Consider the following 21,883-nt stretch of genomic DNA (forward strand, 5'->3'; position numbering starts at 1 on the left):
CATCACATTCTTCACAATTGCATAAAGCCAGTTCTCTAATCACAAGTTAACTTCAGAGGTCATTATTGAGTGAATGATGGAAGCATTTATTTAATAACCTTGATTACAGAGAATATTTGGCATTACCCCAAACAGTCTGCTCTCATACCTTGCTTTTTACAAACACACCCCTCAACTCTCAGTAAACCCCTAGTTGGGAAGATAGGGGCACCAAATCCAGCTGAGTGGATGGAAGACACTGCAAGACTTCAAAAGTTTCAAAACTGAGTTGTAACTCCAGGATCCCATGTCTGAGCTGTTAAAGTACATGAATGCACATGCTGGCAGTGGCCAATCAATCAGCAAACATTCTCATGAGGAACTTGGCTGACTGGCCAAGGGTTATAATCTCTCCAACTGGCCAGTTCACTGCAGCCACTAAGCTGCCAAACAGACCAAACAAACAGATTTGGAAGCTGCAGGTTCATCTCCAGGCACACTCAGCCTAATGGGCAGCCTGCCTCTAAAAATCTGCTTTTACTGGCTAAGTGACACATCTCTATGGGGTACTTTGCATACATCAAGCTCAGCATAGCAATTACATTGCTAATGAGAGAGAGCTGCTAGCCAGAGCACCATCCCTAAAAGCCTCTTATCTTCAAATATTCATAACCCCCAGTCAAGATCATCACTTAAGTGCCCTTTCAGACCTACCAAGTCAGTCACAAAACCCTTCTGAGATACTCAAGTCAGTTGATGATAAAATGTCCAATCTGATACATCCTGGTTTGAAGTGTTTACCATTCACTCCTAGGATGTAGGCTGAGAATCTTGGTGTAAGGTTTTGATGCTGTGCTTCACTAGAGAATTACTTTTTCTCAAGCCACCTTATGTGGTAACTAGGATTGCTTTATAAAGTGCAGATGTCCATCATCATCCCATAAACTGCTGCAGCTTTCCAAACAGGAAAAACTAAAGATAGACTACACAGGACTGGATATCTGAATGCACTCAATTTTCCACCTCTAATCCTCTTTATAAACATACCAAGTGCTGTGTGTTTCCAGCTGTTGTTTCAGAGCCCAGCCCAAAGAATCAAGCCACATGCCTACCTTCTTTGGCTAGATTAGACAATTCAGTCTGATGGTTTATGTTTCCTTCTTTAGCTTCTTGTTCTTCAATTGTTTCTTCTTCATCTTCAACTAGAAGAAAAACAAATGCAAATCTTGAATTAAAATCATACAATAATTCAGGAGGCTTGTAATTCTATACCCTTGCAGTGAATGAGCACAGAATTTTTTAAGTCTGCAGAATTTAAAAATAATTAAATATGTATGAAAACAAGATAATTTGAGAGCAACTATATGAAGTATTTAAAACATAAATGAACAGGAGAGAAGCACTTCTGCCTCAGGACAGAAGGCAGTTAAGTGTTGATTGACAATATTCACCACAGATTGTTCTGTAGATTTAAACAGGAGAGTTCCTTTGTCAGGAACACGACAGTGGTCACCACAAGAAAGGATGCAAAGCAGATGGATATTTCAGTCTAAAATCCTCAAAGAACTTCAAGACTATTAGTAAGGCCTGGCAAACTAAGTAATAAGGACAGAAAAAATTAAAATCCACCAATAATGGTAGCAAGTATAATTTCAAGAAAAATGTTATTTTTAAATTTCACTGGAACTCTTTTAGGGATAATTTACTATTTAATTGACTATCTAAAGTCTCTATGAAATAGGTGAAGGTTGGTATTTGGTTCATGAAGAGCACTGCACCCACACAGTAACAGACTGAAACCCTGTGGGTTTAATATTAAACTTATGTACTAGGCTATGGATGCATTATTTTGAGAAGTGACTTACCTTCCTCATCAGTCAAAGATGTGCTTGCCTTTCTTTTCCTTCCAGATGATGAACCCCCCTAGCATTAAATAATTGTAATATTTAAAATCATAGAAAACAAAAGATAAGCAGGAGGCTTTGTTTGTTTTTTAAAGACAGCAAAACATGCCTTGCAGTCCCAAAAGCATTTGCTGATGGACACTTAACACCTATCAGCATTTCCTGGTCATGCAAAAACAGGAACTCTGCTTCTGAATTGATGGGAATGTGCAGTCAGCACTTCCACTGCTCGTGGGTCATATTATTCAGGTCCAGCTGTGGTATAAAACTTTTACCCAGGTTGGCTCAAGGACTAAACTCTTTCACTAGTCAATAGAAAAGGGATATGGCACAGACCTACAATTGTCTCAGCTCTCCAGTGCACTCTGTAGAATTGTTTAGCCTGTGCCAATTAACTCTCACAGCCAGTGCTGGGCCACAGTTTGGCTGATAACACATGCTAAGGCTTGTTCCTAGCAGGAAATTCAGATGCAGGCATTCTGCTTGGTGGAGGGGGAGTATTTCAGCACACAGGCATCAGCTGTGCCAGACAGATGGCTCAGGGCCTCAGATCCCTTGTCCATTTTTTTCCAATTGTGCAGGCACAGCCAAGAAGTCCTTAGCCCACATTTCATCCAGGGAAAAAGATATCCAAGTTTCACTCAGTTTGATCCATTCTGTAATGTACACCTTCATCTCTCAGCACATAAATCTCTGCTGAACACCTGAAAACACATTTCATGCCCCACAAAGTCAACCCCTGGCTGCTGTAGATAAAACTCCTGCCCAAGTCTGGCAATTAATTTGTAATTTTTTGGTATTCAGTCTCAGAATGAATGATTCACAGCCACTAAAGACAGGTACCAACCATAATCCACTTCCCTTCTTAACCAGAAAAAAAAAATATACTTGTGCTTGTGACTGAATGTTCATTTGTCAGTAACTATCAGTGAAATCTTACCATCACCATGTATTAAAAAAAAAAAAATCCACCTTTACCAACATTTTTCACATATGTAGTCACATTTAAATTAATTTGACAGCTTTTTCAATAAACAGAAAGACTTACCATTTCACTTTCTTTTTCCAAATAAAGGTCTTCTCTTGTATCCTTACCTGAAAAATTATTACACTTGCTGTATGTATTCATCACTTAGCAACTTTACACTTCTTACATGGAATTTTAAATGTATTCAAAGCAAAACATAAGAAACACAGAATCTAGCACAAAAACATAAAAACTCATAATCCATGATTCAGATCTATTCACAACCTATTACTAGCAACTCACAATTTTACCATCAAAGAGATTAACCTGCACTGAGTGAAATAATATAAAAAAATATAATCAGAATTCAGACTATATTTCTTATTAAATGGAATACAATTACCTTTCCTTGAAAATCTCTTTAAATTCAAAGCTTTTTTCCTTTTCTCTTGAAATTCAATTTGCAGTTTAATTTCAACAACCTGAAATGCAAAGCAATTCTAATAAAGCACTTTTATTTTACAAATAAACTACTGAAGATGAAAAAACCATCACAAATTGCACAAGTCCTAGTGAGTGGGTACTTCACCTGCTCAATGTTAGACCAGAAATACTCTATTTCTCTAGCAATGGATGCTGCAATCCTCCTCAGTTTGTTCTGTTCCTCCCTTTTAGCTCTCTCTTCATTCAGTTTCTTTTCTTCATGGTAACGAGCCACAGTTCTCACCATCTAAAATACCATGAAATACTGAATCAGGTTACTTCAAAATACATATCATTGCATTTCTTAAGATTACAGTGGTTATCAGCAGCCAGATGTTGACCATAGCTTTACACACACAGCACTTACCTCCAATGTTTCTAATTCTTACCATGCCAGTAAAGCAACAGACAGGAAACTCAAAGAAAAAAAAAAAATACAACTATAACTAAGCAATCAAGCAGGAAACTCCTAATTCACTCTCTGAATACAAAAATTAGAAAAAAATTCCACTGAAATGAGAAGCAAACACACAAGAGAAACTTTTTTTTTTTCAGACAGCACATATGAAGTCACAGAAATCACACCACAAAATGTCAGAGATCAAAGCTAAAATGAGTTCAAAAAGAGTGTACATACATGAGTGAAAGACCAGTCAATGGTTGTTAAGACTGACTTGATTGCAACCTTTAGCTCAGGAGGTCCCTAAAACATTGACTTCCAGAAGTTTGAAGCAAAGTGCCAGGGGAAAGATCATTTCACATTTGCCCTTCCTGTGTCTCCTATTCTTAAAAACCTACCATTGGCCACAAATGGAAATTCAGATTTAAATTATATTCAAAATGCAAGTATTTATTGTATAAAACAATACACTTATTTCAATACTTTGCTTCTGAGTTTTCATCATTTCAGAATATGCAGTATAAAACAACATGACAATTTAAACTAATGACCATCAGTTGCTCTCTTCATTCTCTAAATTGGTCATAAATGTATCAAAAAAAAGAGGCAATATTGCTGGTATCCACAGAAAACCCTTGCTTACTGTAAATTAACAGATTTTATATATTTTATCTCACACCATATAAATTTTCATTCCACTACTGTATTCCTGCTGTGCTGCTCTCTTCCCCTATGGAAACAGTTCTCTATCATGTTTCCACTACTCTTTACTCTTATTTTTCTGTGAGATTAAGAAAAAAGAACTAAACAGACAAGCACATCCAATGGAAGTTATTTACAGAATTCCCTACTTATTCTTTATTGGCAGGAAATAAGTCATTTGTGAGACAGGCGTGACAACTCTATTTTTTATTTAAATATAATCCAGTCAATCTATTGAGTGGGTTCCTAAACAAAGTATTTGATTTCCAGAGGAATACAATCCACAAACTGTTACTTGTACAATCTGTATAATTACCCAGCCTGTCTCAGGTGCCATATTGAAAACTGACAATATAACTTCTCATTTGAGGTAAAAATTAGTGCCTCATCTTTCCTTTACTTCTACCTGTAGCAAAAGGTATTTCAACAGCTCTGCTACCAAACTGAGTGGTATCAACCTTTATTGCTCTGAGTTATAAAATGTTTTTTGGGTACCTTCTTAGCAGTTGCCATCTTCCACTTTCTTTCCTGGGCAAAATCAGTTGCCATCCACTGCATTTCTTCCAGCAAATAATCCCAGTGGGATTTTGGTCTTGGAGCCTCTTGGAGTTTAGGCAGTCGCCTGGGGGACCATAAACCTTCCTTTCTCAGTTCTGCTATCCGCTGATGGATTTGATTTTCCTTAAAAAGAAGTACAGAGACTTACAATGAAGCTGCAGAATGCACCTGAAGTCTTAGAATCAGAGAAAAATAGTAATTGCTTTCACTTTATTAAAATAATTGACAGGAAAAGGTATACAGGCAGAAAATATCTTACCAGCTTGACTTGCTCAGCCAGCTTGTCTTGAGAGTTTTCCTGTGGCAACACTGCTGCATTCTGAGCTGGACTTTGTGTTTTTGGTGGTGCTGCTGCTGCTGCTGCTGTTGCTACTGCTAAGCCAGGAGGCTTGGATGCAATAGGAGACAGGGACTTGTTGGTTGCTGGAGAGGTCCTGTTTGTTTGCACTGGGAATGGAGAAGGTGGTGTTGTGCCTGGGATTGCTGCTGGAGCGATGGATGAGGTAGGTGGCAGTGGATTTGCTGCAAGACGCTGAGAACTCTGAGCAGGATCTGCAGATGGTCGTGTCAGAGTCACAGTCTGCCCAAGAAACACACTGGTTACTGATGAACTGAGGATTCAATACTTAGTTACACTTATAGCAGAACATAATGGAGACTTTTATTTAATAACAAATGTACACCTGCATTTTCACAAGGAAAGGATGTAAGTGTCCAGCAGCAGTAAAAGATGAAGAAGCATTCTTAGGTTTCACTGGCCATGGAAACCAGACATGCCCACCCCATACGGCTCCCGTACCTGCTGCTGCACTGCAGCCTGTGGCTGGGACACCTGGCCGGGCGCCTGTCCTTGCACGTGGATGGCGGGTGGCACCTGCTGCTGCTGCAGCGGCGCTGGGAGCGCAGCGGCCGCCAGGGGCACGCTCTGGGGCTGGATCTTCACCTGGATCTGCGGCTGGGCCGGAGGCTCCACCAGCTGGGGCTGCTGCTGCTGCTGCTGCTGCTGCTGGGGGAGCTGCAGGGGGGCGGGCAGCGAGGCCATGGGGACGCTGGCGGGCTGCAGGCGCGCCGGCAGCTGCGGCGGCGGCGTGTGCAGGCTGGCCGCGTTCTGCACCGGAGGGCCCTTGGAGGGGTCGTACTGCTGCTGGCTCTGCTTCTGCCCCGTCAGCTGCACCGTCTGCGGAGTGGGGGGCATCCCACCTGCAGGGAGAGCAGACAGGCAAGGTGAGATCAAAACATCCCATGCTCCTGCTGATTTAAGGAGGAAAATCCACTGCGAATAGAGCGGTTCTGTTACTTACTTTGCCACAAGACACCATCACTTGAAAAGACCACATCACAATCACAAAATAAATCACCATTACAATAAACAACAAAGTACTTCATGCACAGGACTGTAACGAAAATTTGGAGCACAGCAACTAAAAAAAGAGGATGTCATTATAGGTCTTCTAGATTTTGTATATTCAAAAAAAAAAATAAAAAAGGACTGGTGAGCTAATGGAATTCAACCCAAAAAACTAGCATAAAGTCTAAATACTACTCAATTCTTTCTAAGAACACATTCACACTAACACATATTCTAAAGCTTGGCGTGACTAATGAATAAAAATTTGTCATGATGTTCCAATTAGGCGGTTTCCTTTCCATAAATCATTGGTTCAGTTCCAGAATTCTCAGATTGGCCATTTTGCATCAGCACCTGTGACGTATTTCCATGCCCACATGCACCTTTGGAGCCCGTCACTCAGCTCCTTAAACAAACCAGGCATTGCATACCAAGTATTAATTTCCATGGAGAAGTGTGTGGTGGGACTAGGATCTTGGCAGGCCGGAAGCACAAGTTTCTAGTTCCATCACCAACATCTCCTTGTGAAATTAATGTGCAGCTGGCATGTGGTGACACAGTACCTTGTGCCGTTGGCATTAGCTGTTGAAGAGGAACTCCTGAAGCCACACCCGGGTGCTGAAAAACCATCCCATGGCGGCCCACTTCAATTCGTGGTCTCTTAGACGAATCTGTGATATTCAAATTCCATTTATGGCATGGTACAGTGGAATGGGTTCCATTTTACAAAGCACACTACTACACATGAGTCCAACATCAGCTCTGAAAGCTACAACTACTGAACATGTGTAGTGTTGATGAAGAACATGCTCCAGGGGCAGAGTCCCTCTGACTTCAAGTTGGCCATCTCCAATCTTGCCAGCTAGAACTATCAACCTAACCATGTCTCCATGCCTGCCAAATCCAGGCCTATCTACTGGGAGTGGAGTGCACTCCTCCCACAGCACCAGTCACAGCAGATAGCCCTAAGGATCTGGCGATTCCCAAGGTGAGGCAAAAATGTATTCCAAGAGTTACAGAACAGTGGGCTCCAATCACTGCTTGGAAAAAAAAAAGAGGATGGAAGTGGAACTGTGCCTGTGGAACATACCTGCTGGTGCAAGGGCCTGCTGCTGTCTCTTAAAAGCTTCAATCTCTATGGTGCTCACAGTGGCCGTCGCTGGAGTCCCTGTATGCGTTTGCTACAGGGAAAAGAAAACAAATCACAGAAGTTCAATCTGCAGATGGTCTGACACCAGGAGAGAATTCACAAATGGGTCTAAGGAGGCCAGCACAGAACAAGTCCTTCAGAACAGCTGCACAGCAAAGGAAACAAGACTCATTCAGTATCTGCTATGAAGTTCTAGCTGTCCACAATGCACAGACACTCTTCATTGAGTTTAAATTTTACAGTGATGAAGTTGGTTATAAATAATGCACACCTATATTTTATTAAGTGATAAAAAACTCAGGAAAATGGGTTATGTAAAAAATAAATTTGCCCAGTAATTTTTATTACTTTTTTTTCAATTAATGGAAATTTTCATTAGTTTATTACATCCATGTGGAACATCAGTAACACATAAATTCATCCTCATCCTGAAAACAGCTTAAGTTTATTTGAGTCTCCAGCACCCTCACTCTCAGCATAGAGCTTTGTGAGAGTTACCACTGAAATATTTCAGGAAAAAGCTAGGAAGATGGAATAAAGAACCTCAGCCAAGGTACACAAGTTCCAGTTCCAGTTTTCCAGATGCTGGACTTGTACTTATTTGCACAGCTGGCAAAATGAGACCCATGAATAAACTCAGTTGTGAAAAACAATATTGCCATAAGGCTAAGGTGACATCAGAGCTCACCAGAAATTACCATCCATTTTGTCTGAGGATAAACAGCACACAAACTGTGAATTAACAAGCCTGGAAGAGCACTATTGATATTGAGATGCAAAGGGAATCACTGAGCTCTAATTTAGCAAGCTGGAATTTAGCTTCACTGAGATTAAACAGTGCATTCAAACTTTTATTTTTAAATCACTACATTTAATACTGGTAATGATGGCAAGAACCCATCCCAGAGAATCCTTTCAGCATCAAGCACAAAAGACAGGCTCATGTAGAGGATTACTGAAGCAAACTAATTTGTGTGTAAGACAATTTTCATGCTCTTTGGGCCCTCAGCATACTGGCAAGCACTGGCAAGTATTTATTCATGTCCATCAGTGTCTGTGCAACTTCAATTCCTTTCAGTGAGTTCCCAACTAATTTTTAAATTCTCCTAAATATTTGACCATGCTGTACCAAATGTTCTACTAATAAACTTAATATGAGAAAAATATGGGTTATCCCAAAAAGTCTCAAGAGATTACATCAGAATATATAAGCATAGACTTTATGTATGACAGTCTCTTCATCCTGGGAAATGAATTAATCTAGCACTCTAGTTTTCAAAGTGTATTTTTCTAATGGTGAGAGCCTTAAACATGATGAGGTATAGTAAGGATTTACTTTATTCATAGGTATTTTATTCTCTGATTTTAAGTGAAATTTTACCTTTTTAAATTTAAACCCACAGAGATAAACACCAGTCTATACTGAAAGAAATCACAGCAGTGACATCCTGCATCTTCACTGCTTCACTTCATACTATTAATAATCACAGTCAACATCACCTACAATGACTGAGTTTCAAATGCTCCTTTTTGTGCTGAATACATCTCATGCCCCTCAGACTCAATCAATAGCTATGAATTAATTACACTTAATCACTTTGCTGCTCTGAGGGTATTTGTGGCCACTCCAGCGATACAGCTACAGCCTTAAGATGTAAATTCTGGTTTTAAGTATCTCTGACTCATATTCATTGTTCACTGCCATTTCACACACAATAGGGATTAAGTTTTCAAATAAATATTTGTCTTGTCACAAGGTAGACATGCAGCATATTTCAGGTCCATCAGGCAGTGTCTGGCAGAGCATCACAGTCCTGGGCATTTACAGAATTTTCAAAATAAACCACAAGAATTTATTTTGTAAATGCTACTAAATTGACTAACAAATTCAGTTTATGTCCCATTTGCATCAGATGCTACTAGGACATCAGTTTAAGAAATTATATTCTTTGAACTCCACATTAAATGCCACTTACTTAACCTGCTCTCTCCCTCTGGATGACTGCACACTCACAGTTTCAGGCTGTATCTCTGCTTTAGGATTTCTGACTGACATTTTCTTAAGAATATGCCTCCCAGCTGTCTGCATTATCACCATGTAATTTAGGCCAGACTCTTCAGAGAACAGACATGTTATGTCTATATAAATTGCAGTCACATACCACTAATATTAGACTAAAACTGTCCCAACTTTAATTAAAATAAATCAGCTGTCCCGAGGCCATGATTATGCAGCACACACAATAATCACTGAGAGCATTGCACTTCTGCACTGGGATTTGAATGGTGATGCTGATTGGGACACATTATTTCTTCATAAACAGTTGGAAAGAGCAAGACTGATGGAAAGAAATGTCATTTTCTGTTAGCAGTTTGTGCTGAAAGGTCAGTACCACACAGAATGTTCATTTTTAGCATGAACCAGTTTCCCTGAAACTGGTCTGACATGGTACAACACCTTCAAAATGTCATCACTGCTACAGCTACAGCTTGGTGGTAACCCTAATCACTACAATAAATAACCTGATATAATATTAGGCATTTTAAACAGCTTAAATGAAGCCTGAGTACCCAAGGAGACTTCCAAGGCATATCAGTACTGGCCCCAAGGAAGAGTTCTCAGTGCAATCCCCTTTGCTGCACAACTCTTTTGTACAATACCACAGGGAACATCCCAATTGTTACTCACAGGAACACAACTCATCTTGTATTTCATTTCACTTTCCATTTCCAAAGCCTAGATAAAGGCAGCACAACCTGTACAGCTGCTGTGGTACAGCAGGATAATCCACCCTACAATACCTGCTAAGCATATCATTGAGCTAAAAGGTAAATATTTTAGTAGCTGATGGAATTAGGGTATATTACTTCTCAGGGTATGCATGTGGTGATGTCTGGGTAACAGAGTTGGAGGCAGCTGCATAAAACCACGCTGAACTGAAAAGTTGCATCAACACTGATCCACAAAAATTTTAACTGATTATCACGTTTATTTCTTGGCTTTCTCCAGCACTCCTCATGAAAAAAGAAAAAAATGGTCAAAAAGGACTTCTATAATGAAAATAAGCACTTCTGTTTCTTCTTCCCAACATTTATGGCAGAGCTAATGGAAAGCAGTTAATTATTTAAAACAAATAATGTCAGAGGATTAGTATTGTTGTTTAACACATTTCAGGGAAGGCAAATCCAAAACCTTCTGTAGCCACACTCAAAACCTTTAATACATAAGAGGAAGAAAAAAAAAAAGAAGAATTTTAGAAGAAATCCACAATTACAATGCCACAGACAAAGAATCCATATTATCACTACGCAGAATGCACAAATGAACCAAATGCATTAGGGATACAAAAGACAAACAAACCAAAGTGAAAAACATTCAAGCTGAAAGTTAATGCAATAAGCCAGCAACCTGGAGACAAAGCTTTAACTTCCTCAAGGCTTCAGTTATACTGATGCATTTGAAGACTGCAAAGGTTTTTTGGTTTTGTTTAGATGATAAGGGATGGGCTCTTGGGAAAATTCTAATTCATCTAAGAAATATCAAATCTGAATGAAGAAAAAAAATCTGGGATGAAACTACATTTTAGAACCATTGAAAAGTACCTGAAATGGTTGCTGCTGGGATGAAAAAGCAGCAGAAACATTTGGAGGAAGCTGGGTTGCTATAGCGACAGGAGTACCAGTCTGCCCATCCTTTCCTGTCACAACCTTTACCTGAGAGAAATATTTTGGGAAAAAAAAAAAAAAAAGAAGGGAGAATCATTTTCTTTTTAGAAGTTTTTCTCTTTTTTTAACTGTTCAACACACTCCTTTGGTACTGATGGCACCTCAATGAAGAGGGGATAAAAACTAAATCACCATCAGTACAGCTTGTTTTGAGCACAGCCCATTTTTAGAGTTCTGTCTTCTTTTAATAGCAGAACAGAGCACAGCCTTGACTGTTTATTGTGACTTCTTGCCACTGGAAACGTTTTCTTAAATCCAATTAACATAAAAGTGTGTTTGAAATTGAATGATTGCTGCTGCTAACGGACAACAAATTAGCGTGACAGACAGTTTGAACAAAAGAGAGCTTCAACATTTATTTAAGCAATGAGCACAGCCACCATTCACTCTCCCCTTGAATTCCCAGAAATCAACCTTCCAGGCAAGGCATGAAGCGTGTTGCTTTAGCAGAAAGTGATAAAGAGGGGAAGGGGGAAATAAAACAGAAGACGACAACAAAATACAAAGAACATACTCAAAAGATGTCTAATCTTTCAGAAGGATTCATCACTTAAAAAAAACACATAAAGACTTTTGCTGTTGCACTTTGCAAAATTCTCCAGCAGTTACAGGGACAAGCAGCTTCCACAAACAAAAGAGGATCCACCACGAGAAGGCAGCGAAGTAGAGCAAATTCTCAACCCGAAACACCGAGGGGTAGAGCCTGAACTCACTTAAAGTGCAGCAGCACCACTGACTTCAAGGAACCTGTACCATTTACACCCACTAAAGATCCCTCAAAGTGTGCAGATGGTAGTTAAAAATACCTGGTTATTTCAGCTGACAAACACGAAACCCAACAAGAACACCTAAACAATTTGACAAAACACAAACCAGGTGAAAAAAAAAATACTGAATATCCATTGTCAATAAATTACAGTAACAGGCTAGTTTTTATGTTACTATATAAAATAATGATTGTTTCTGTCACAAGCAGAAATGTATTTTCCTAATCAAGAAATTCAGACAACAAAGCAATGAATATATTAAACTTCAGCCATTATTCTATTAAAATTTCCCACAAATTCCAGCTGAAGGTATGACTGCTAATGATTCATACCTAAGAGTCATCAAATTTCAGTGAAGGCACTCATTTCCCAAGGGTATTTAAAGCAACCTGAGGTTCTTTACATAATATTGGCTTCTCTACAACTGGCACCTATATACCCTTAGATATTTTTACAAATTTTAGAAGGTATTTATGAGTGCCAGGTGGTGCAGGGGCATCAGTTCTATCTACCCTGCTGCAACCACTTGCCATGTTGGCTTGTGGGCAGGCTCTGCAGCAGACCAGTGCTCCAGCACCCAGAGATGGGTACAAATGTGCAGGAAAAGCTGCACAGCACCTGTTTGTGGCAAGCTTCTTACAAGTTCTTGGCCATTAATAAACAGTGAATTCAAGCTAGTTAGTAACTTAAACCTTTGCATAAGTAACAAAGTGAGCTTGTCAATGTCCAGTCTGTAAGTGCTGGTTGTTAATCCTTTAATCAGCAACTCACACACAGAGCTCCAGGGCACCCTGAATGATGGAATACATGACTGTGGACCCTTCCACATGTTCTCTCTCACTAATTAGATTAATTCAGGTTTTTTGTTGGCTGCAGCAACATTGAACTTCAGTTACATCTACGATTAGAAGTCACATGAGTCAGGTTAACCTCTTCTATAGCTTTTGCTCATTCATTTTTTGTTTGTCCAAGTCAAGTTAAGTGAAATTCAGACTATGAGTCCTAATCATAACCATTCTGAGAGCTCAAAACTATCACCACACTTCTCCCATCTTTACTTGTGTGCAACTAGGACAGTTAAAGCTCCCTCTCTATTACTTTATTTTAAATCCATAAATCTAACAGCACACTCAAACTGACCTATCGAATCACACTACCCAGCAGAACTGCATTCTCTCAGGCCAACTATTTTATGAAAAACTGCCATACTTCATCAAGCAAAAATGATTTTTCACATCCTGTCCCATTCTTCAATACTTCACAATCCCAGTGCTACAACTTCATCTAATGATTTTATTCCAATAAAGTTTCTTACCTCATCATTGATGACCTCAGATTGCTCTTCCTCTTCTTCTTCCTCCAGATCCAAGTCATTTTGCCTCAGGTACGCTTGCAGAGGAACACAATGTTTCTTCTTAAAAGCTAAAAAGTCCATCATATTTCCTTGAAGATGTTGCAGGAAAAACAGTTCAATCAAACATTCCTTAAAAGTTTCCCGAAGAATTTCCATCTGCTTGTGGTGATGATCCAAACATAGTTTTCTCATTTGAGCAGTTTCTTGGTTGGCAGGAGGAATCTCCTCCAACTTTTTGGGTTGTTTTTTCACTGCTGTGTTAGCCGTAGGAGTGAGAGGAAGACTCGACAGCCCCTGTGGCACAGTGGCCCGTGAAGGACTTGTGGGAGGAGGAGGTGATGTCATTCCAAACGCACTCGGTCCTCCAACTCCTGCTATCAACCCACCAGAAGTCCTGTCAAATCCAATGGGTCTACTCAGCTGCTGCCCTTGAAGCACTTGCTGCTGCTGCTGCATAAGCTGCCCCTGGATAATATTGCTGATTTGGGGTGGCAAGCTGGTCGTTGTGATGTGGCCCGGGCTCGTCAGAGATTGCATGTTGGCCCCGCTGGCCACGGGGCTCTGAGGCCCGAGGTGGTGGATGGTGCCGCCCGACTGCGAGTGCGGCTGCGAGAGCCTGCGCTCCCTCACCGCGCCGGGCGCGCCGGCCGACGGGAGCTGCACCTGCGCGGCCGCTCCCGGGGCGATCTGGGCGATCCCCGGCCCTTCCTGGTACACGAAGTGCCCGCCGTTGGAAGGGCTCAGGCTGATCTGCCTCACCAGCACGCTGGCATCCACGAACCCCCGCGTGGGGCTCTGGCTGCACATGCCCAGCCCCGGCCCGGGAGTGCCCGCCCGGACGCTGGGCAGCGCCTGCACCGGCACAGGGTTGGGCTGGGTGGGGCTCTGGGACTGCACCTGCTGAGGCAGCGGGGACGTGACCTGGATGTACGAGGGGGAGCCATGCTCAAAGCGCCGCTGCTGGGGGCTGAACTGGAAGCTCGGGGACGTCGGGTTGGGAAGCGGCAGCGGGGTGAGCGTGATCTGCTGGTTCCCCGAGGCCACCGGGCCCACGTTCTGCAGGGTGATGTTCACGTTCTGCCCGGCCACCGGGCTCCTGCTCATGATAAACTGCTGGATTTGGTAACTGGGCGACTGCGGCGCCGAGGGACTCGCCGAAGGCGCGAAAGAGGCTGCGGGGGACTGGGGCAAATTCGCCTGCTGTTCTTCTCCCTCGCTGCCCGTGAAGGACCTGGATCTCTGGAGCTGGCGCTGGGCATTCTGAGGACCATTGCCATGGTGCATCCTCACTGATCTAAGGGTTTACAGTATGCTCTAAAGAAATACACAAAAACAGACATTCAGGGAAGATAAAAACGCTTCTGCAACTGAAACTATTTAGCTACAACTACAAAGATTACCTTACAGTAAGAACTCTGTTATCCTGGTTTTGCAGTTACTTAAAATGTTTCGAATTATCCAAAACCCTCAGCACCAAATCTCTCTTAAATCCCACATAAATTTCTCCAGCTAATACTGCTGCTGAATAGTCCTGCAATGCTGTGTTCCCCTTAGCTAGGTAGAATGACTTCAAATAAAAAAAAAAAAGAACTAACAGATTTTTCCCCTGCTGTGGAACTTAAAGAAACAATGTTCTCCAGCATCAAAGACATTTACTCATTTTTGTGCTCATTATTACCAATCTGTCAGTGCTTTTAACTCTTAAAACAAAGCTATTGTAAACATAATTGCTAAAAAGTATAATCCATTGTTTCAACAGCAAGTAAAAATAAGAAAAGTGACAGACTGTTCAACTTTATTGTTCCACCTACTGAAGGCCAAGTCATCTAAGTGTATGAAAAATTACCATACTTGATGCTTAACTTTGCCCTTTCTTTTCTTCAGAACACTTAAGGAGATGAAAATTAACTAAATCTTCATTTCATTAAAAGGTAGTTTATTGAGTCAAGCTACCCAAAAACGTTCTGGTTTTCTATTTCAATCACAGACAAAAATTCCAACTACATGCGCTAACAGGTAGTTTCAGGGCTGGGAGTCACACGGAAATAGCAGCAAGAAAAAATGAAACATGATGTTTTGGGGTTTTTTCCTTTCAAAATCTCTCTCCTCTTTGAAAAGCAGCACTTTCATTTTCAGCATTTCATGCCAAACGTACACAAACATGCTGCCGCTCTTTGGTGTTCCTAACTCCAAGTTGATCCAAGTGGCAACAGGCAGCAGCACACCGGCACGGCAGCTCTGCTGGGAAGCGGCGGGAGCTGCCGGCTCTCCCGTTCCTCCGCTGCCCAGGCAGGGAGCAGCACATCACAGCCCTTCTCTGCTTCCCTGTCCTGCGCTACCTGCAGCGATCCGCCCAAGCCCTGGGCATGGAGATATTCCCTTCCTTGCCCCGGGAAAGAGGCGGCTGTCCGGGAAGGTGCAGCAAAGCAGCGCTGTCACACACGTGCCAGCAGTGACAGGGGGCCGAGAGCCCGGGACCTCCCGTGCCGGTGATACCGGGGATACCGGGGCGCGCAGCCGGCACAGCGGCTGCTCCGGGCGGGTTCCGCCTCTCCCGCACCGGGGCTCATCCCGGCGGGTCTCGGCTGTCCGCACCGGGGCTCATCCCGGCGGATCTCCACTGTCCGCACCGGGGCTCATCCCCGCGGGTCTCGGCTGTCTGCACCGGGGCTCATCCCGGCGGATCTCCACTGTCCGCACCGGGGCTCATCCCGGCGGATCTCCACTGTCCGCACCGGGGCTCATCCCGGCGGGTCTCGGCTGTCCGCACCGGGGCTCATCCCGGCGGATCTCCACTGTCCGCACCGGGGCTCATCCCCGCGGGTCTCGCCTCTCCCACTCTCCAAAGCTCAAACCTGAGCGAGCTCCCTCAGCAGAGCGGGAAGGAGAGAAAAAAACTACACTCCTTACAGGCCCTTTTCCAAAAGATTTAACAATACTGCAATTCTTCCAGGTATTGTGGTTATTTCACAGCGCCGATACCAAATAATTAAGATTCAAACGATAGCACCAGCAAAAGGTCTTATTATTTTAATTACCCGCACCTCACTAACACTTACGGCCCTAGTGAAAACACTTAATTAATTACAGGCCGATAAGGGAGGTCCCGAAGCAGGGCTCGCCTTTTGTGTGCAGCAGCGCGGTGGGGCCGGCGAGCAGGGGACGAAGCCCGGCCCCGCCGCCGCCGCTCCGCGGGGACTCCCCGCCCGGGGCTCCCCCCGCCGCGGCCGCGCTCCCCCGGCCCGGCCCGGCCCTGCCCGCCCCGCGTCCCCCGCCCCGCGCCGGGCGGGCCCGTTCCTCCGCGGCCTCCCCCGGTGCGGCGGCGGGGCTGCCGGGGGCCGTTCGGGGCGGAGCGGGGCGCGCAGCCGGGCCCGGGCGGGCCCCGCGGGCCGCACTTACCGCGGGCGCCGCGGGTTCCATTCGCTGCGGGCAGGAAGCGCGGGCGGGGGCGCCGCTACCAGCGCCGGCAGGAGACAAACCGCGTCCCGCCGCGCCTGCGCCGCCACCCGCGCGCCGCGCTGCGCCTGCGCCGCGCCTGCGCGCACAGCCCGGGCGGCCCGCGGGCCTGTCGCGATAGGAACGGGCTCGGCGACAGGACAGAATAATGGTGTTTATTGTAGCAGAGGCTGGGGAGGGTAAGGACCGAGCAAAGGGTAGTTTCTGTCCGCGCAGAGAGAAGGGCTGCCGCTTCTCTGAAGACACGCTGTGAAAATCCACACTTGCAGCTCGCGGGGCTTGTACTCCTCAGGGCAGGAGAGACTGGCAGCGCCTGGCGCGGGGCCAGCCGGGGAAACAAAGGTGGTGAGGGGCTGGAGCATCGCCCTGACGGGGAAAGGCTGAGCAACCCGCGCTGTTCAGCCTCCGAAGAGGCGGCTGAGAGGGAACCCCATCGCTGTGTGTCAGTGTCTGCAGAGAGGCGCAGCACGGACGGGGTAACAGCACGAGACACAACGGGCACACAGGGATGCTCAGGAGGTTCCACCGGGACACGAGGAAGGACTTCTGGTGCATCGAACCGATACCGAAACACTTCAGGCTTTTCTTTACATCAGCCCGAGCACAGATTTCATTCTTGGACAGTAAACACTACCTTAAGGTAGAGCCTTTTATAGGGAAATATATTCGTGCTTAAGAGAAAACAAAGTCACCAGTCGGGCCACCAGTGATTTACTGTAAAATCTGAGAAAAATTAGTGACAGTAGAAGTAAACTTACAGAAATCTATTTGAAGAACTTCCTTTTCTAGTAGTTATTGTCATCAGTTCAAAGTAATTTACATAGATTTGAACACACAGAATTCTGGACTTTAACACATGCTTGTCTAACACAAAGAGGATGATCACCTACTTTCTGGGATAAATACAGAGTGAAGGCTTAGGTACCAAAAAGACATAATTAAAAGTGTCCTGTCTCAAAATTCATAGTTATCAACCATCTTTACTGAAGACAATTCATATCATACCACTTAAAAGTTAAAATAGCTCGCCTCCCTTATTTTTAATATACTGGTAGTGCCAAATTATACATCCAAGGTCATATTGTCATAACATTGGGGAAATTAATATTCCTAAGTGTATGGAAATGTAAAAAATACAACCTATATTAACCATACTGTTAGGAGAAGGTATTTACTAACATTTGCTTGTATACCAAGCTATTCAAAATTCTAAAATCTAGTTATGTTTCTGCTTAGTAAACACTCATGTCATACTCTAACAGCAACGGGGAATTGAAAGAAAGAAAAAAAATACCCCAGAAGCCCCCAAGTCCTCACAATGCAAAGCAAGTGACTCAAACTCACCTTTCCCTCTGGACCTGCAATGGTTTTAATGTAACGATTTTGGCATTGCTTTGGAGAGTGATTAACATAGTTACAAGAGTGACCACGCCCCTGGCATGGGCCAAGACCTTTAATAAAAAAGTGCCAATAATCTGGCAAAGTGCCTTTTACAACACAATACAATTTAGTTCACTGCAAGTTACAACTCTCAGGAGAACACTTGGTAACTTAAATGTTTCTGAACAAGAACAGATCTATCAACAGGCTCAAATTACCCTGAGTAATTTGAGTGTTTCAGTATTTAAATTTGCACAGAACCATCTGATGTAAGTAGACTGAAACAAGGTACTTTACAGAAGCCATTTGATTATTGTGCAGGAAAGTAAATACTAAATGTTTTTAAAGGTTCCATAAAACAAGGGAAATCCCCATACCTGGTCCACCAAGCCAGCCAGGTGTTCTAACTGAAAAAGAACCATGGTGTTTCCTGAGTCATACTACTCTCAATCTAAATAATTTCTTAGCTCAGACAGACTTTCTTCTGTAAATGTTCTAGAACCCTCTTTTCCATATTTAGAGAAAAAAACCTTATGGAAACATGTTTTGAAATATTCAATAAGCGAAGGCATGATATTAAAAACTTTTTAGTCATTCTAAAGTCAAGTATAGAAAAGTCAGATTACAGATGTATTTTACACCTTTCGTTGCAGATATTGTTTTTGATTGATTAAAACAATGACAATAAAAGGATAACATTATCATTGAAACAAGCAAATCTTTATTACTAGACATTGTTCCCTACTGATTTTCTATATGAGCTGACAGTTCAGGATTTCTACTGAATTTAACTGTGAACACATATCACTAGCTCCCAAACAAGCCTAGAAATAAATAAACCACTACCTTTTCAAAACTCTGTCTCAGATCTAATAAAACACTAATTTTTAATGTATCATTAAATAACTGCTCACATTCCTAATGTTACAGTACCTGAAATAAAAAGTCTGTTGAACAATCCCCCCAAGCAGCCAGTTCTTGAATCATATGTTTAATACTCTTTTTCAACAGCCTTTCTTCAATAGAATTACCACTTCCAAGCCTGTAAAACAAAGAAATCCATTACACTCCTTGTGCTCTCAGCACATCCTTCCAAGAAAAGAGAAAATCACTTGAGAGAAGCTTTCAAATGCATCTTAGAACTACACAAACAGCATCTCATCACTGGTGGATCTGAAATCCAATGATAATCAAGAATGACATTTCTTTGTTTATCAAGGGCTGAAAACACCCATGTTTATTTTGGTTGCCCCAGCACAGAAGTCCAGATGGTTTGTTAAGTGAAAGTAGGAAGGAAAGATAGGAACAGCAGTGTGGAAAGGACATGATTTTCATTTTCTCTCTAGTCTGAATGGAAGGGGTATGATATAATCTTAAAAGGGGTCTTGAAAGACCAAGTTACTTAAATTAGAAGAGTCACTTCAACCAAAAATCCTAGTTTCTTCCCAAATCATGTTCTCTCTACTTTTGATTTTAAAACACTGATTTCTTAGCATGAAATTCACCTGTATGTGCAGGTATCTCTGCCTCTTGTAATTTTGTCACACCATCCCTTAGTCTTTGTGTCCATCAGCAGATCTAAATCAGTGTCATAGAAGACAACAGTAATCACATCTCTGACTGACACCTGTGGAAGGAGTATGGGAAGATAGGACAGCACAGAAGGATCACTTGTCTTGGTTGAAGTTTTTTATGAATTCCTAAAATGGGGAAACAAGCAACTCAGTTACAAATTCAAATTAATAAAGGATAAATCTCTAAACAAACTTCTTTTTAACAGTGTGAGAAGATTGGAAAAATTATTTTCTTCTAACTTCCCCAACCTACATCAAGCATGCAAACATTTTAAGTTATCTGACTGCCCACATTACAGATCTACACAATTCATAAATAATCTATCTACCCTTAAAGCTACTCATTTATGGTGCAGTTAGCCAGATAAAAATCTGAAGATCTATTACAGCAATAACATCATGTCCTATGACTAAGCACACCTGATTTGTTATTCCTGTACATGCTCCATCATTTTTCTTGTCTATTGACTAAATCAAATCCCTTCTGTTGTGCTGCCTTGTGTTGCTTTAAGGCAAAGTATTCTTTTATGTTTTATACTGCATTTAACAGAAAGCATAATGATGCAATTTGGAATAAAAAATAATAGAAACTTCAATATATTGTTAATGTTTGCTCAAATTGTAGGCCCCAGAGGATACAGAGAATCTTGCTGGGGAGGGAAAGGAGCATACTTTCAATTTATCCTCAGGCAATGCCAGGGCACTCTACGAAAAATAAAAGCCCCTGGAGTAAGGCTGAGGAACTGCCAACATAAAAACACCAACTACACTTAAAGTACTAACAATGTAAATAGCTACAGATAATGAAAGCAAGAGCAATTAATCAAATTGTTATTGTGAAAAAAAATCTGCATTTGAAGCACAAATTGCTCATAAATGTAGGATAACTAGTGGCATACTCATTGGAAACACCCTAGATGCCTCATCAAATAATAATATGACTGACATATTTCATATATAATTACATATTTGTGCTACAGCTACATACATAATTTGCTTCAATAAGTAAGGAAATTATGCAAATTATCTTGCAAATGTATTAGACTTCCCTTCAGCATTTTCCCTCCCACCAAGAGCATCTCTTCACTATGAGCCTGAGTAAGAGATCCTCTTACCAGATAATGGCAGCTGTGAGCACCACTCCCACTCACGTGAGGAAATGGAAATTCAGGAAAAGCTCCAGGATGCTGAGCATTGCAATCCTGTGTGTCAGAATCAGCACCTGCTCTCCCTTCTGCTTTCAGAGCTCCCAGCCTGCCTGGTTATGAATGAGAACCTGGGGGTTCTGCAGGTCACACTCACAGTTAGAGACAGCCCCTGCACACAGGTGTAACCAGTGGTGGGTGTTCAATACCTGAATCACACTGCACCATCTCTGTTCCTTGGCACTGAACTGCAAGTTTCCTTCCAGGGGTCCATGTGTAAGAAGGATTTGCTCCACACAAACATGGAGGAGCAACAGCTACAGCTGGGAACACACACAGGCTCTCTACAAAACAAATCAAAACTTTATTATACTAATTTTTAACCACTTGGGCTATTAACTACTCAAAACCAGTAATATTTGCAAAGAAGCACAAAGCACCTGACTGAAGGTAATAGAAAGTAAATCAGGATATGAGGTTTTATGTTGACATCAAGTAAATGCAAAAACACTGAAGAGAAAATTACCACTATCCATAGTGATCAAGAGAAGCTTATTACAACTCCAACTTTTTTTTTTGTCAACATTTAAACAACAAATACAAGACATGTCAAATTAAAGTAGAATTGTTATATAACTAATAACAGTTGCCATGGAACTATTGAGAGTTTCAGATCCTAGAATGATCCAAAATTATACATCTGAGATGCAAATAGGTTCAGCATAAAGGAATGTAGCCTGCAAAAAGGATAAAGCAAGGCAGCCTATTTATCATTCAGCATTTTTCAGTTGCTCACATAAATACCCTGTTTTGCAGGGTGACACACTCCCATCAAATCTGTGCAAAGACTGCACATGGATTTGTCTCAATTACCTGGTAATAACATCCTTCAGGGCAATCTTCTGCTGTTTCAGTGTCAGAAGGAGTTCCTGCAATGGATCCTTACAGCCTCTGAAGTGCTGCAATATGGAAGGCAATTTGAAAAGTCAG

The 21,883-nt window shown here is 42.3% G+C and overlaps 1 protein-coding gene across 17 annotated transcripts in view; it reads right to left on the reverse strand.

The window, feature by feature from the left end:
- EP400 (E1A binding protein p400) overlaps nt 1–21,883 on the reverse strand; it is a 56,941-nt gene that overhangs the window by 30,308 nt on the left and 4,750 nt on the right. For 10 of the 17 annotated variants that reach the window (XM_079322436.1, XM_079322430.1, XM_079322424.1 and 7 more), the window contains exons 4-19: nt 21,767–21,852; nt 20,864–21,237; nt 19,680–19,874; nt 18,139–19,216; nt 16,738–17,428; nt 13,300–14,652; nt 7,432–7,522; nt 6,905–7,012; nt 5,793–6,193; nt 5,253–5,573; nt 4,931–5,116; nt 3,440–3,580; nt 3,254–3,332; nt 2,932–2,978; nt 1,845–1,902; nt 1,092–1,181 (exon numbers count right to left, since the gene is read on the reverse strand). In XM_079322436.1, the coding sequence (XP_079178562.1) occupies nt 1,092–1,181; nt 1,845–1,902; nt 2,932–2,978; nt 3,254–3,332; nt 3,440–3,580; nt 4,931–5,116; nt 5,253–5,573; nt 5,793–6,193; nt 6,905–7,012; nt 7,432–7,522; nt 13,300–14,622 (2,845 nt within the window). In that variant the 5' untranslated portion in view covers nt 14,623–14,652; nt 16,738–17,428; nt 18,139–19,216; ... (1 more) ...; nt 20,864–21,237; nt 21,767–21,852. The remainder of the gene's footprint in view (nt 1–1,091; nt 1,182–1,844; nt 1,903–2,931; nt 2,979–3,253; nt 3,333–3,439; nt 3,581–4,930; nt 5,117–5,252; nt 5,574–5,792; nt 6,194–6,904; nt 7,013–7,431; nt 7,523–13,299; nt 14,653–16,737; nt 17,429–18,138; nt 19,217–19,679; nt 19,875–20,863; nt 21,238–21,766; nt 21,853–21,883) is intronic. The other 7 variants (XM_079322434.1, XM_079322433.1, XM_079322435.1 and 4 more) reach the window with 7 other exon arrangements.

This window comes from Erithacus rubecula (assembly GCF_903797595.1).
Source record: "Erithacus rubecula genome assembly, chromosome: 19".
Lineage (NCBI taxonomy): Eukaryota > Metazoa > Chordata > Aves > Passeriformes > Muscicapidae > Erithacus > Erithacus rubecula.